We start from the raw sequence: 15,648 nt of genomic DNA on the forward strand, positions 1-15,648 counted from the left end.
GAAACCGACGGCGGCGGTTGCGAAATGCTGAAGTCGAGATTTCCCAAACTATTTTTGAAGATGGAAATAAACTTATACGACTAGCATACTCGTTTAAAATATAATTTAACCTCGCTTAGCTCAGTTGTCCTGGGTCTGGTCGCGGACAGATACGAACACGTTCACATAAAATGTAGCCGCTGGTGAGCGCAAGGCGCTTGGCAGCCGTGACAGTTCAAAAGATCTCAGCTCGGAATCAGTCCAAATTCGGAAATTGCAATTACACACTAAACGGAGCTTAAAATACTTTAACTTAAGACGTTGTTGTTGTACGAGTATTTCGATATTCCTATCGATAGTAAGAGCAGCAGTCTCTTCAAAAGTTACATAGCCGTTGTAAACAGCTGCATAAGTTTATAGTTGGACATGTAACGCCATCTATCCGACGGCCGAGGAAACTAAAGTTTGTTGGCAGCGGTGATTACAAATATTTCGGCCCCGAAGGGATCCCGACCAACAGACTTTACGTAGATGTAATTTGTAATGACGGCCTAGTTTTGGTTTATTATTGTTTAGCCCTTAGGTCGCGGCGGCGGTCTATATACAAAAATAACGGTTTTCTATCTTCCATACACAAATTAATCAACGCTCGATCAAGCTCAGTAATTTTAATATTTTTAACTTAAAATTACGAATTTTCAAACAAACATTATTGTGTTACCAACGTTATAACAACAATTGATTTTGCTTTACACAGTAAGTTTTTCAAAATCTTACTATGCTATAGAGATGTACAAGATTAAAAAGTAAGTAAGATTTAAAAAAATATTTTCGAACGATTGTTTTAACGTTTTAGGTGGACGCTCTAGCCCTGATCAACTGCTCGTCCACCCAAGCGGGCTGGATCGAGTGGGCCTCGCACAAGATGAACTCGCGCGCGCTGCGCTCCCGCGGCATGACGCCCGCCGTCATCGACTACCTCATGTGGTACCACTTCGGCAGGGTGAGTGCGACGGCTGGCGGTATCTCGGAAACTTGCGCTGTCTCGCATTGCAATGGTTTTGTCTATGCGATATGTTCATGCGAATAATGCAAATGCGAATTATTTGACAACATTGAATTTATTGTTTTGGTGTTCCTCATAAGCTAACTATTCCTTTGTGCATGGATGGATGTCTGATTGGATGCTTGATATTGGTTTAGTCTTTGCCTTTGTTAATATTTTATAAAGAATTTTTCTTCGCTGCAAATGTATACTGGCTCCTGGGAGCCCGCATAGCTGGAATATTACATCTCAAAATGCGAAATTCAGCTCCGCATACACGACGCGTCGCGGTCGCCGACTGCGCTGTCGTGGAGCGCTCCTCGGATATCGTCTTATATCCGCGTGCGAGTCTCGTCTACTTCTAAAGTGGAATGTTGTGAATAGGGAATCAATAAGTCTTTGTCTTCGTTACCGCCGTTTATTAATTGTTTTTTGGTGTTGTGACGTGAGTGCGTAGGGTCGATACGTAGCTAACCGGTGCGCGGTGGTGTGCAGTGTCCCGAGGAGCGCAACCCGGACCTGGCGCAGATGTACCGCACGTACTTCCGGCGGCACGTGAACCCCGGCAACCTGGCCATGCTGGTGGAGAGCTACGCGCGCCGCAGCGACCTCGGCATCGCGCGCGACTCCGCCTCCATCCGCGCGCCCGTGCTCAACCTCACGGCCGCGCTGTCGCCGCACGTCGACCAGACCGTCTCCTTCAACGCGCGCCTGCACCCCGCCAACTCCACCTGGATGAAGGTACGCGCCGCACTCTCAATTCAATACCGAGCTCATTTCATTCCAGCCTCAATTTTGGACTAATTATAATGTCGGTTGAGACATTTTCTACGTTATGGTCAAGTTTTGTTGTGGCATCACCGATATCACCATTGAAACGATGGGGATGGTGATACTTTATAATGAAACTAAAAACCGTAACAGCGACACATAACACCGGATAAGACGACGAAATGACATCGTGGCACTGGCGTTTATAACAAGCGTCGCTGTGCGCACCGCCCTGTGGGAACGGTCCCCGCCCGTAAGCTGTGTATCCGCATCACCGGTGTGAAAATGAGCCCTGTAGTGCCAGGCGCGAGGGCCATCAGGTTTTTATAACCTTTAGATTCTATGGTCTAATATCTACTGTTTGAATTTTTCAGATATCCGACTCCGCCATGGTGCTGGAGGAGCAACCCGGCAAGATATCGGAGGCCTTCCGTCTGTTCCTGCAGGGTGAGGGCTACGGTAAGTGAGTTGGTCGGCACGGACGCAGCTCCATGTTAGAGCCGATAATTTTAAGGTATTGCCAGTTTCAATATGAAAATAAATGTTGCCATACTTTTATATTTAAATTATATTTTATAAAATTGATTCTTGCATAATATTTTTTTCTATTATTAAGTAATGTAGGTAGGAGATAAACAATACAACTAGTTGTTATCGTATATAGAATTCTTATGTTATTTGAATACGAATGAAATTGTATTACTTATTTGTGTCACCGAGCAGTAGATATTGATGTTCGTTGTTAATTTTACTGCAAGAGATGAATAAACGAGAGGTTGCGAGCGGCGACGCTCACCGACAGATGTTCTAACAGTCGTTGCATTGTACGGTCGCGAGCCGGGGCCGGCTCCCGAGAGCCCTCCAACTGTGTCGCGGTATTCGTTACAGTGCACCGATCTCATACGTAAATAGTTACCTCACTGTACGATATACTAGCTAGTGCACGCGACGACGCTTACAACCCGACCAAGTCGAGAAGTCTGCGGTGCGATGCAATCGATGTTTATAATGCAATCGGTCTGAATGGCTTCTTTCTTTTCCACCGTTATGTTTGAGCCTGGATTTGCCTTGAGTTAGCGGCCCTTGACACGGTACGTACTAGCGGACCGCTTGCGACTACTCCTCGACAACATTCATGATTTGTGTGATGGTTTACCTGAATAGTATCGTATTGCACACCGGCGACCGTAGAGTTACTTGTGACATTGAAATAAAACGTTTATTGTTATTAGTTCGGGATGTTGGCCGCGCTTTGTAACATCCCCGACAACGATCGACTGTTTCTATGGTCACTTGCGATATGTTACGAATGAATGAGTGACGAAATGTTTTATTTCAGTTTGTCGCTAAGCACCACGTGCACATAGTGTAGTATAGTAGAGTGCCACAGACGAGCTCGCATTCCACTTTGTACTGACACGACATAGTGTCGGACGCGACGCTCGCACCGCTGTCGGCGAGGCCGCCCCTCGTCAGGCGGCGCGGTGCGAGTTCCGCGTCTACATCTTATCAAATGTCGCCCTGCAGTACATTAATTAATAAAAAACTAGAACATCACTTGTCTACTTCAAAATTAAATGTTTTCAAACAACTCGAGCGTATGTGAAGTAAATATGTTCAATAAAATAGATTGGAAACTGATTGGGAACAGAAATACATGACTATTGACAGCAGCCGTGTTGTTTGTTGACACATCCGCTCCGGGACAATTCGAACGAGATTTAGAATGCCTCACCACGTGTCTCTAAGATTACTTGATAGTCAGCTCTTTATGTTTGTAACCGACTTATTGATAAACGATCCTAAGTGGACTCGGCTGCCGTTGGTGTATTGGGTTTATCTGGCCGATAAGAGTAAATTAACGTCTTTTGAGTAGAGATGCGAGTATATCGAATGAGGCAGTCTAGAAACATTTTCCCTCACACTCACCGAGTCCGACCGAGTCTGTTGATGATCTTCACACAACACGAAATAATGTAACATAGTGGCGCGTTTGTAATTTCCAAGTTTATCAATGAGACGGTGTGTAGTTGCGAGTACCCGTTTTGCTAAATGTTTATACTTTAGACACGCTTTGTTTTCATACAAGTTGTCCACACCCGCCGCAGTGCCCGCGGCGCGCGGCGCGCGACCGTGTGCGCATGCGCCGCGCGTCGCGGGCACGCCGGCGCGCGCATGTTGATGTTTTCCTCTCTGTTCCCGCTCGTAGCCGTGTTGGCTCTGCACAAACTAGCATCGACCGTGAGTAGGCCCGCCTCGGTCGCCTCTATCGCCTCTATCTCAGCCACGGAATAGCCGGTATTTTGTTGTGAGCCTTGTAGACGAAGTAAGTTGTTTTGAATATTTTATTTTCATCATTTTCCTTTGGCTACGTATTGATATACTGTAAAAATTTGTATGTAATCACAAAAAAAAGTCTTCGATTACCAACCTAGGCCTAGTGTGCCTGTGTGACGGCGATATGAAACGTTTACTGAAGTAGGTCACCGTCCACCCGGTCGAGTTCGAGGCTACCTACCACTGTGTAAAAAATATAATCACGACTTGGTACTGTTGGCGGACGGTCGGCCTCACTCGCAGTCGCCGTGACACAGTGCGTCACGTGGCTGCGTACAGAATGGGTAGCTGCACGTGACACCACGTGTCGATCGCACCAATTTAATTCACACAAAGTGTAATCACAACAAAATCATGCGATGCCATGTTCAGACGAAATACATTTATCAACAGCCCGGTAACATGTTGACGTTGACGTTTTGTTTACACTTTGCACAATTTACAATGTTGTCAACCCATAGTAAACAAGCACGCCGTGCATGTTTAAATTATATCATTCCAAAGATGAGTATTTATATTAGTACCAAACTGTTCATAAATATTGAGTCCTTACAATATACTGCGAGGAACTACCTCCCATTGCATATCAGTGAACCGATCACAATTAATTTGTCTTTTAACCTTTAAATAGCCACACGCGCTTGTACGCTCCTGAGCTAGCTTGATTATACAAGCGAAATCTAGCGTTGGGACGCGTCGTTGCCGTGGAGCGTCGTCCGCAGAGCAGTAATCTGGTGGTGTTGTGTCCGCAGTGGCGCCCCTGTCGCCGACGAAGATCGTGGCGTTCCGGCGGCTGTCGGACGCGGGCCGGCGCCGCGCGTGCCGCCACTCGCCCGTCATCCGCATCACCGAGAACCCCATCTCCGAGGCGGTCGTCTGCTAAGCGCCCGCCGACCTCCGCCACCGCCCCGCCCCGCACCCGCCCCCGCGCCCGCCCCGCCCCCCCGCACCGCGCACCGCTCGGCTCGCGCGCGCTCACCACACGTTACTTGCACATTCGGTTCGGTCCGCGTTTGGTTCGTTCAGGCTCGAAAACGTTTAGTTTCGAAATCTCGACAACCATATCTGATTTTCGTCAATTAATAATTTTTGATCGATTTATACTTTGGATTAAGGTTAAGTTTAGATTTAGGCGACTCGCTTGCGGCTCGAGTAGCGTTACGTGTAGGAGCTTTAATTATTTATTTTAATTTAATTTAGTTAAGTAGGAATATCGCATTCCCCGTCGAAGTATTATGGAGGTCGGTAGAGGTGAACGGCAAGGTCCGCTGCTGGAACGTATTATAGTAAGTGTACATATGTCGGAGGGACAACAGCCTAGGTTAGGACGAGAGAGAGTCGGAGGCCGGCAGTAGCCGTTCTATATCACTACGGTAACTTTTGAGACCACTTTACTAGAATCACGATTAATGTTTACATTTAACGTCGACTACTCGTATACGACATACGGAGTGCACAGGCGGACGCGTCTGTGCTGTGCTGTGCTGTGCAAGACCAAGACATTTTTGACGATTCATTGTTCGAAATATTATTATAGTTGGCTGATTTTTTTACACTCAATAATTTATGAGGTGCAGGAGCGCGTTTCGCGGTCCGATGTTTTGTACCGAGTCACGGCACCCGTCGGATCAGTTCCCGCCATCTCGACTCGCGACGGGCTCGTGTAGTGCGCACTCGCTTCGAGCAACCGAGAGTGCGACTTAGTGACTTAGTAGCTCTCCGTAGCTATTCCGTAGCTATCCGTAGCTCTCCGTAGCTATCCGTAGCTAGTCAGAGTAGTGTTATCGCCGAGTGACGCGAAGTGACGCGCGTTCGCGAACTACTTTCCCGGCAATTCTTGAAGCTTCGTAGAAGTACACTTATATAAATATTATAGATTACTTTTTAGAATCTCAATTTCCTAAGCTGTTTTGTTTTTATATATTATGTTAACTTGTGTGACTTTATTATGAATACAATAAAATGTGATTTTATAATTAATGGCCTTTTATTTCCAGACACCGACCGCTCGACGCGGTAGAAAATACATTCCGAAACGGTGGTAGCTTATTGTTTTTGTTTCAAACAGTTCTGAGAATTAACGGCTCGAATGTGCTTGTATAAGTGTAAACTGATCGGTGGGTTACACTACGAGATAAATGATACACCAGTGTTACTATGACAGACGGATATATTTATAAATCGTATGCTAATATACAAAATATGTGTTATAAATACGTTCATATATTTAATATCAATTCACCGTAGATTACATGGTGTTCGGTCCCGTGCTGACACGAGACACGAGCGAGAGTCGAACGAGTGAATACGACACAGTGTATAGTATAATGTACGGAACCGCTGTAAATACATCTCGCAGTTGCACGTTAATCAGGTATTATTGCTATATATCTTCTCACGGCGCGACGCAGCGCATTAAACGTAACAGTCAAATAGTACACTAACGTTTCCACGTTCGCCGACAGAGTCACAGGCGGAGGCTAATTGTGCGAGGCCATCGCGTGCGATATGATCACAGGTATATCCTTGCGAATACGACCGGTTTGGAAAGGTCATTTTGGGATAACTTTTCATTTATCACAGCGAGCAACCTCGCCACAATTAGCCAGCCTGTGTTGCCAGTTTATAAATTTACAACATAATAAAATCTCAAACACATGACGCGTAATTGTGTTATCCATTTCAGGTTAATTGTTTGAGGTTGAGGTTACGTGTCGACTTAACAGTGTGACTTCGTAGCTCGGCTTACAGACTGACTTCCAGATCTCTTAGCTTAAAGTTTCAACCGCAAACACTTAACCGTGAGAATAAACAACATTCGACATCAAAACAACCTTCGGCCTGCGAGGACTCGGAAACGTTTTCACAAACATCTTATCACTTATTACAGACAGAAGAAATCCAATTGCATTTTACCGAGGAAACGATCTCGAACACGAACCAATTACAACAAATATAATATCGTTAATATACAAAATTCTCTTTTTGCTTAACAAACAATTATTAATTAATCAAAAATTATAAATAATATATGAAACATATGTGACTTCTATATTGTATAATTTATTAAGTATATAGGACCTAGCGTTATCTTAGTGCTGATCGAAACTTCCATCGTGGCTCTGCTTGCTCGAGATTATAGACGACACGACACGAGCGCGGGGGGGGGGGGGCTGGCACGTGGGCGGAGTTACGCGTTTCAGCAAATATCGCCAAACGCGCACCGAATACGTTACTTTGCCAATGGAAATCGAAGAGCCACCACGGGAGTTTTCAGTAATATATGATTAGCTAATAAGGCCGAGAGTCGCGAACGACAACATCTGAAGTTAATCTAGTAAATAGCAATCTGAAGCATCTCCTCGCGCGCACTGGAGGACAGAGATAAGTACGAGATAACTCTTAGTAGTCTCATCATGTGTGACCGCAGCTTTAGCGGCCGATTCTGAACATACCGACCGCTGCCTCTGTGGGCATTTCAAGCATTACCTATTTAATGATCCGATAAATCAATACCTCGTATTACGGTTACACTTAGCGGTTTGCCGCTCAGTCCGCGCTATAACCGTAACTATCTCATATCCAAAGATTTGCAGAGTCCGTGAACATTTCAATTGTTATCACTTAGGTGATAAGATAATCGCAATCTAACGCGCGTGCAGACTGGCTATCGTAAATATAAATACGAGAAGGAGATGCAGCTTTAGCGCCTGCTGAGGCTGAACGAGTGATCGACGGCGGAACAGCTAACACTACGATAGTGACAACTACACGACTACTCGAAACGAAAGTATTTAGCGAGCGGCGACTCGGTAGTAAGGCCCGTCACGAACACTATGAAGGCTGAGCGACTATCTACAACTACCGACACTTGGTGCACGCGTGATAACAGACTATTGCTAGTTATAAAAATATGTAATTCTGAAACGGCTAGCGACATCTAGGCAAGTACTGGCGAGGATTGCGTCTCGGTTAGAAAACTGCTCACAACGCCGACCGCGGCGACGAGACCGGCCTGAGTCCCCGTCTTGACGTGTTGATGCGACTCGTCGCCAAGTCAATCGAGGCGCGGACTCATCACGCCGGTCGATAGCGATGTCGGTGTGCTCGGTATCATCATATATGAGGCGTGTCGCCGTGCGTCGGTCGACAGCGTGGTTACGGTATACCTCGTGAACTATTCGGCGTAAATCTAAAATTGCTTCGATATATTTGTACTCGTATGTATCTTACAAAATATGCTTTATAAAAATGTATATTGTTACAATCAACATATATCCTATGTGGGTACACACGAGACTACAGCACTACCGTCTAGCTACACTGAACGAACAAGAGCGGAAGCAAGCGCGTTCCCTTAAGTACGAGTCGAGTAACCGGCGGTAACGACGCCATCTAGTGGCACATTTAACATAACTACACGCAGCTATTCACTAAACTTGAATTCAAAGCGTAGTAAGTCACATATTAAGCAAGATTTATCTACAACTCCTATCATACAATTGTGATAACAATTTTAACTATAAATCTACTAGTCACGAAATGAGCTACAATGTATGCGTTTCAGATCGTCAGCGCTCGCGACGGAGAATGAAATATTTGACATGACATCCAGTATTCACACACACATACACACACGTACGGAGCGTGCTTAGTTTCTTTCGTAATTAATGCAACTCACACACAAGTGCGACTACGAAACACTGGAATAATAGTTAATTACAAAATGTCACATCGTAAGCGATTCTCTCGTGAGCCAACCTTTGTGAGTGCAGTTGCTGGAACAAATAACACCGAGTCACGGACGGAGCTTCCACGAATGCTATAAGAGGCGATAAGACCGTTAACGTGATTCGAACGGAATTCGTTAAAAACGCATAACTTCGCTTGCTTCGCTCTCGTCGGTTACAATAACTGAGCACAGCGCTCGGGGCTGGCCTGCGGTTAACATCAAAATATAAATTATCAGTATTCAAATAAAACACAAGCAGTGATCTTAAATATTAAATTAATATAATGGAATTATGAAACTTCGCTTCGCAACGACAGCACTTTATATGATTATTCTAAACAAAATTTACATCGAATATTGATGTAGTTCTTCATGCATTTACAGGATCAAAGACTCGCTGTCTCTGTCAATCGCATTTGCGAGAGAGAGATGGGAAATATATCAAGCAACTCGACCTCCGATTGCTGAAGTAGACGTCGTAGTGACAGACTATACTATACTATACATATATATATATTACATACATTCAGCTTAGAATACGCACTTCCTTATAAAATATATTGGACTTGCCATTTAATTACAATCTAATAAATTATTTATTACATAATAACTGTAAGGCTGTTAGTATTTCACGCAACGCAAGTCGCCAAAGCACAGAACGACACTTAACTTAGAAAATATACACAATCGGAGGTCGCCGAGGCCCCGCACGGAGGGGGCCCGTGTCCGGCCGTTGCAAGCGACTCGTGCTCATCAATAAAACGATATTAATCTTCGAACAAATGTGTCTCATTGTATTAGTTGAGTGATTACAGGCGCAACATAATGAGGTTCGTATATAAAATATAAAAACGTTATTAAACATATTACGATAGACTTATATACAGCAGACACTCAGTAACAGCAGTCATTTACATAGATGGATCTTACAGTTTAATGATTAAACATTCACTCGAGTGAGTAATAACAATTTAACTAGTTATGTTAATTTAGTAATCGATGCGCGGACGAGCGCTCGGGCGGCGCCGAGGTCCCGAGGGGCGTCGGCTCAGTTGTGGAAGATGATGATTAGTATTATCGATATGATGATGATGAGGATGAGCGTCAGGTACACTTTCTTCTTCCTCAGCTTGTTCTGAAATGTAATAACGTTTGCAATGTTGAATCGTCACTGAACAAAGTTGAATTAAATTTAAAGCTACCGAAGACAAAGTTTGAACTTTAGTTTTACACAAATTGAATACCTACAAGGTCTATAGACGTATGTAAATTATGACATATATATAGTATCTGCAGATTAATCGTCTGATTGTCAGTGGGCACGATGCGCGTAGGCAATAGTGCAGTAAGAAATACTAATCACTCCAAAGATCACTACAGTGCCGCCGACATTTCGGAACTAGGAGATCACGTGCTTGTAGTTTTGCTGGTTCAGTCATTGTTATTGTTCAGTAAAATAAGCGATGAGTGTCTTGTCACCTTTATTTTGTTCTCGTGGTGAGTTTGTGTGTGGGTTTACCTTTTATTTCTGTGACGTTACATTTAAATGTAGTGATAGGCAGATGTACAAAAGCTTATTTAATCTTCTTTCATAGGCTTCAATTTCAAACGAAGACCTTGATTGTATACCATACACCATTAGAGTTGGGTAAACTTTGTCAAAAAATAAAGCAGGTGACATCTACTGGATCAATAATCCTGCTGCAAATTTTATTCGAAATAAATGTGAAGACACAATTCGCTTCAAAGGCGAATTGGTTAGATTTCTGGGCTCCATAGGTAACCTTGGCCAGGTTGCGCACGTACCTTGTAGTTGGCGGCGTGTGACAGCTCGTGCGCGGCCGCCTCGACGTTGTGCGAGGCGCACTCCACGTTGGACTCGATGGACTCCACGACGGCGCCCTGCTCGTGGATCATCGTGCCGAGCTCCTTGAAGATCTGGTTCACGTCCATTATGTCGTTCTGGAACGCGACACGCGACGCTTTACACTCGTGTACCCTTAACATTAGGTCAGGTATAACCAATGTTATCAACATAATGTTAATATTCAAACGAACAAAGTACTGGTTGCTACTTCCTAACTTGTACCCTTAAAGATGCTCTCCTCCAGAGCCTCTAAAGTGTCAGTTGATTTCGCATTTAACTGGTGGTCGCAATCGAGTATTACCAACAATCGTGTGCACGATACACCAATGCGTTGGTAGAAGTCCGCTGATGATTACCTAAACCTGACGTGCGACAGGCACATGGCGTGCTCTCGTTCGCGGTACAATCGGCGCCGCTGCCTCCATTGTAGTCTATGTTCATATATATGCATAATAATTAGCGTGTGTTATCGGCCGTTCACCTCCAGCTGTCGTATGTCCCGCTCGCGCTCCTCCAGCTGCTGCAGCTCGCGCTGCGACTGCATGGACATCTGCTCCTGCTTGCGGATGCTCTCGCCCTGCTCGCCATCCCTGACCCCTCCTACAACACACGCATATTCAAGCTCATGCTACTGCATCTGTCTTCCCGACCACAATTATTTTTAAATTACTTTTTTTGTATACTGTGGCGTGGAAAAGATATTAAATTAAGCATTACAAGTTAGTAGACCAAAAACTAAACAATGTTCCTGTTACTAACGTCTGATTACAAACCAGAGCGCACGAAATAGTAGAAAAGTTAATCTGAACGCTAAAGCCATGACCAAATGACCAATTCTTGAATGAAACGTAAAACAGTTCGTCTAGCGTGCCCAGTAGGGAGTTGCTAGAGTTTTGCGAGTGGTGAGACTGAGACTGACCGCCCATCGCGAAGGGGTCGCCGATGTTGATGGTCTGCGCCTTCACTTTCCGCACGTCGTCTTTCGTCTTCTGCGCCGCCGCCCGCTGAGTCGTCTGCAATGGGAATTGTTACTGATTGAAATCGTTCTCCATGACCCGACATGGCTGGATGGTAAGACCCGGTGCACTGGTGCACACATATTGTAACTCACCTCGTTCTCCGCAGTGAAGAAAGCTAAATGTGTCTAATGCCAGTGATATTCTGTACATGGTGGGATAAGTCCCAAAACATCACCTCAGTGAGGAGACCTTAGTCTAGCAGTGGAACATTTATAGGTACTTTTAAGAAATTAAGGTTATACCAGAAGATCCTCACGGCTTTCCTTACAAAAAAACCCACGTCCTGCTTTATATATAAGGAGATGCATATCTTTAATTGAATACAAACAAATTGCCAGATGAGTATTGGTCATCATCACTGCTCGAGCAGAGCGGCGGGAGGGCAAAGTGTCGATCTTGGCAGTAGTTATCTGGGCTTTAACTCAGTTCAATAAACGACATTTCATTAATCGAATTGTGTTTTATTTTCATTACCTTTTAAAATAATATAAAAATATATAGTATATATATAATCGTGTGGAATTAATTATACATATGAATTATGTCCGACAGTCAATGTTTACGACCAAAGTCATTCCTCAAGTCGTTATTCACGTGATAAGAATTGCTCAGCAGTTACATTCTACGGAAGGAGTTATGCAAAGGTGTGCCTGTGTCCGTACCTCCTGTGCCTAATGGGATTACTGTATATGAGGTGGTTCCTAGCGATCATAATCACGGTTAAACTCAGATTGCAAAACGGGCGAATGCAGCTCGCGGGAGATTGTATTGAAGCGAACGATGCGTCATTTTAAAAACACTGCAAAGGTGATTTAATTATTAACGGCTTAATAAATTGTTAAGTAGGACACACTAGCAATTCGATTTCGCTTTTAATTTAACATTTGCCATTGTTGCTTCACTACAACGTTCCGCGCGCTTTATCTGCCTTTCATCATATAACCTGAGATTGAAATATAGCAGTTTAACTAAATTATTATTAGACTTATTTAAACTATTCATTACATAGTATTGAAAAAACTATTCGACATTACGAGCGAGTTAATCTCTCCATATGAGCAGGCGCATTCAGCGTGACTTCAGAACATTCGTTTCAACTAATTAGTTAATAAATAACTTAGATTTAATGGTGATTTTAATGCACCGTCGAAATATGTTTATCAATTATTGATATCAGCAAAGTTACGAGTGAAATCAGGATTATATACATTTTTAATTATAGAAACGATAACAAAATGTATTTAATATTAACGACTAGAAGATTAACACGGCTACATATTGCGTTAATTAAAATTAATTTATTTCAAGTCTATATAAATATAAATTGCTAATTTGAAGATAAGAAATCAAAAACGCATTTTGTAAGCTTTTATACAATTTCACCGAGTAGAATTTCCAAATTTGCATCATCTTTTTTTTTAATAAAATTCGAGTTTTTGATAAGTATCGTAATAAATATAGCAAATTTTTAAAATTTACAAAATTATTGACAAATAAATTTTGATTTTTATTTTAATCACGAATTTCAAACGATGTTTAAATTCAAAATAGTTATTAATCTGCATAATTTTAATCCGCAATCTCATACATTAATGTAATTCAGAGTCAGGTTTTCACTAATACAGTTCAATAAATGCTTTCTGAATAAATCCTGTTTCTTTGTAATTAATGATACCTGTATGCAATTAACCGTTACTATGTAAAAAAAAATCTAGAAAGTTGATTATAACCTACTCTAAATTAACATTAGCATTTCAAAATTTGCAAATATTTTTTTGCTTGTGCGGAATTTATCTTATATTACCTGAAATTTCACCCTCTTAGGGATAAAATTCACAAAATTCCTTCCCTAGTGTGTTTCTACTCAGTAAGAAGATTCTTCAGTCTACCCATGACCACGAAAACTGCAAAGTGCTCGAAACGTCGGGATGTTTAAAAATAATTAATATACGCGATTCATCCATTATAATTAGTTTTATTTAAAAGAAGATTCTTTTTCCAAATTTCAAGCACTAGCTTTAATAGTTTACACTCAGTCAATGAGGACTTATTAATTTATATATATGATTAATATGGAAAACCTTTTACTTAATGATGATTATGAATAAAAAGTATTTTTATTTAAAATTCAGACAGTACATTAAAGCACTTAAAAACATGTTTGTTTTTTTTTCAATAAAGTTTAAATAGTGTTATTATAAATTATAGCAATAGCAGTGGCATTAAACTTGAGGTTATGGCATCATAGACAGCCCATAATAGAAACCAAATTACCAGTAGGTACTATATAGCATCATCGGAGTCAACCCTATTTCATTATTTTAGAATTTAGAGTATATTATAATAATTATTACTATTGAGTTAAAGCTCGGATATAGCTATTAAATGTGCAATTAGTAGTTCTACATTCAACTTAATATCTCGTTGTGGCTTACCTGGAATGCATTCAGAGTAGTCATGTATTCATCACTGAGGCGATCCCGAGTGAGCATGTTCGCCGGTATATCAGTTCTCAGCTTCATCAGCTCCATTATCATGGAAGAAGTATCTTTTGCCAACTTCTGAGTGTAATTTTGTATCTGGCGCCTGTTTGATAAGATATTTCATACAATGATATATCATAATTTTTGTGGTACCTTCTCAAAGGGAGAAGAGGCCAGCATAGGAAATTTACATACTGTTGTGTGTAGTTAAAAAGTGTCTGGTTTTGTATTATTTTTTAAACATTAATGTCATAATTAAGAGCTTCTAAAATGTGTTGATTGTTATTGCAAATCTATTAAACTTATCATGTGATTTAAATCATCAAGTGTGGAGAACTCACTATCAGTCAATTACCCACAACAACAATACATTAATTTAATTACATTACAAATATCTGTACAAACTTACAATTGGTTTCTGAGCTCTTGGGAGTCCTGCGGAGTCTGCAGCTGGTTGACCATCTTGGACATTGATGAAACTGTTAAAGAACATAAGCTAGCATTAATCATATTACAATTCAATAATATTGGCATGAAATTTTAAACTAACAAAGAATTAGATAAATACTTAACAAAGTAAGTATTGCGCCATTACATTTGAGTATGACTTTCATACAAATAGAATGTTTTTTGTGTAAATTTTAAAAAATATGTAAAAAACTAGAGTATGAAATCTTACCATTTTGCGATATCTTTTTAATATTGCTCGCTATTGTTTGCGAAAGCCGCTGAAAATTATCGTTATCTTCGAACGCTACACCTCCCTGGTATGACGATTCCATTTTGAATCTAACAAAATATAAATAAATAAAATTAGATGAAACTACTTAAATATAATAAAAAAACACTCAGGTATAATGTAATACTTATTTTACGTTTTAAATTTGTTATACTCACTTGTAATCTAATTACTGACTTATAATAATTACTTATGACGTTCGCTATTTACCGTGTCAAACTTGTTTATCAAATACAAAAATATAAGGATAAGTAAATTTTTTTCTTGGATTACAATGCAATAAAATGTTTTAAATCAATTTAAAAATATAATACACTTAACGAGAGGCAGTGTCTTCTAAATTTCCAACAAAAATATATAATATTAACTATGACATTTGACAACTAAAAGTGATTACTTTTTCTTGATTAGTGCTAGTGACGTAAAATAAAACTGACAAAGACCATACAGATTAAACATGAGAAAAATACGACTAAATAAAAACTTTTAGTCGGTCGGGTTGAAAGTACAGATATTTTATCCTCGACCTCGAACAAAAACTAAACGATTATATGACTGATCCAAATGATTCACTTATATAATATAATTCAAATTTGAATGAATAACAACGGAATGAATCGATTGGCAAAGATTTTTCCAATAGTAGTGATTTTTTGTATTAATTATTGAATTTGAT

The 15,648-nt window shown here is 41.2% G+C and overlaps 2 protein-coding genes across 8 annotated transcripts in view; one reads left to right on the forward strand and one right to left on the reverse strand.

Moving 5' to 3' along the window:
- LOC124543023 (protein NDRG3) overlaps positions 1-6,112 on the forward strand; it is a 75,901-nt gene extending 69,789 nt beyond the window's left edge. For 6 of the 7 annotated variants that reach the window (XM_047121032.1, XM_047121033.1, XM_047121029.1 and 3 more), the window contains 4 exons: positions 836-982; positions 1,520-1,765; positions 2,170-2,254; positions 4,885-6,112. In XM_047121032.1, the coding sequence (XP_046976988.1) occupies positions 836-982; positions 1,520-1,765; positions 2,170-2,254; positions 4,885-5,015 (609 nt within the window). In that variant the 3' untranslated portion in view covers positions 5,016-6,112. Of the gene's footprint in view, positions 1-835; positions 983-1,519; positions 1,766-2,169; positions 2,255-4,004; positions 4,122-4,884 lie in introns of all 7 variants that reach the window. The other variant, XM_047121031.1, reaches the window with a different exon arrangement.
- A 172-nt stretch (positions 6,113-6,284) lies between these two features.
- On the reverse strand, positions 6,285-15,380 carry LOC124543025 (syntaxin-7). The gene is made up of 8 exons (XM_047121036.1): positions 15,131-15,380; positions 14,913-15,022; positions 14,643-14,712; positions 14,186-14,336; positions 11,651-11,744; positions 11,213-11,331; positions 10,671-10,826; positions 6,285-9,999 (listed from the first exon to the last, which is right to left on the reverse strand). Exons 2-8 carry the CDS (start codon positions 15,013-15,015, stop codon positions 9,913-9,915), a joined length of 780 nt encoding a protein of 259 aa, XP_046976992.1. The 5' UTR covers positions 15,016-15,022; positions 15,131-15,380; the 3' UTR covers positions 6,285-9,912.
- Between the last annotated feature and the right edge of the window lie 268 nt (positions 15,381-15,648).

Source organism: Vanessa cardui, chromosome Z (genome assembly GCF_905220365.1).
Source record: "Vanessa cardui chromosome Z, ilVanCard2.1, whole genome shotgun sequence".
In the NCBI taxonomy this organism is placed as follows: Eukaryota; Metazoa; Arthropoda; class Insecta; order Lepidoptera; family Nymphalidae; genus Vanessa; species Vanessa cardui.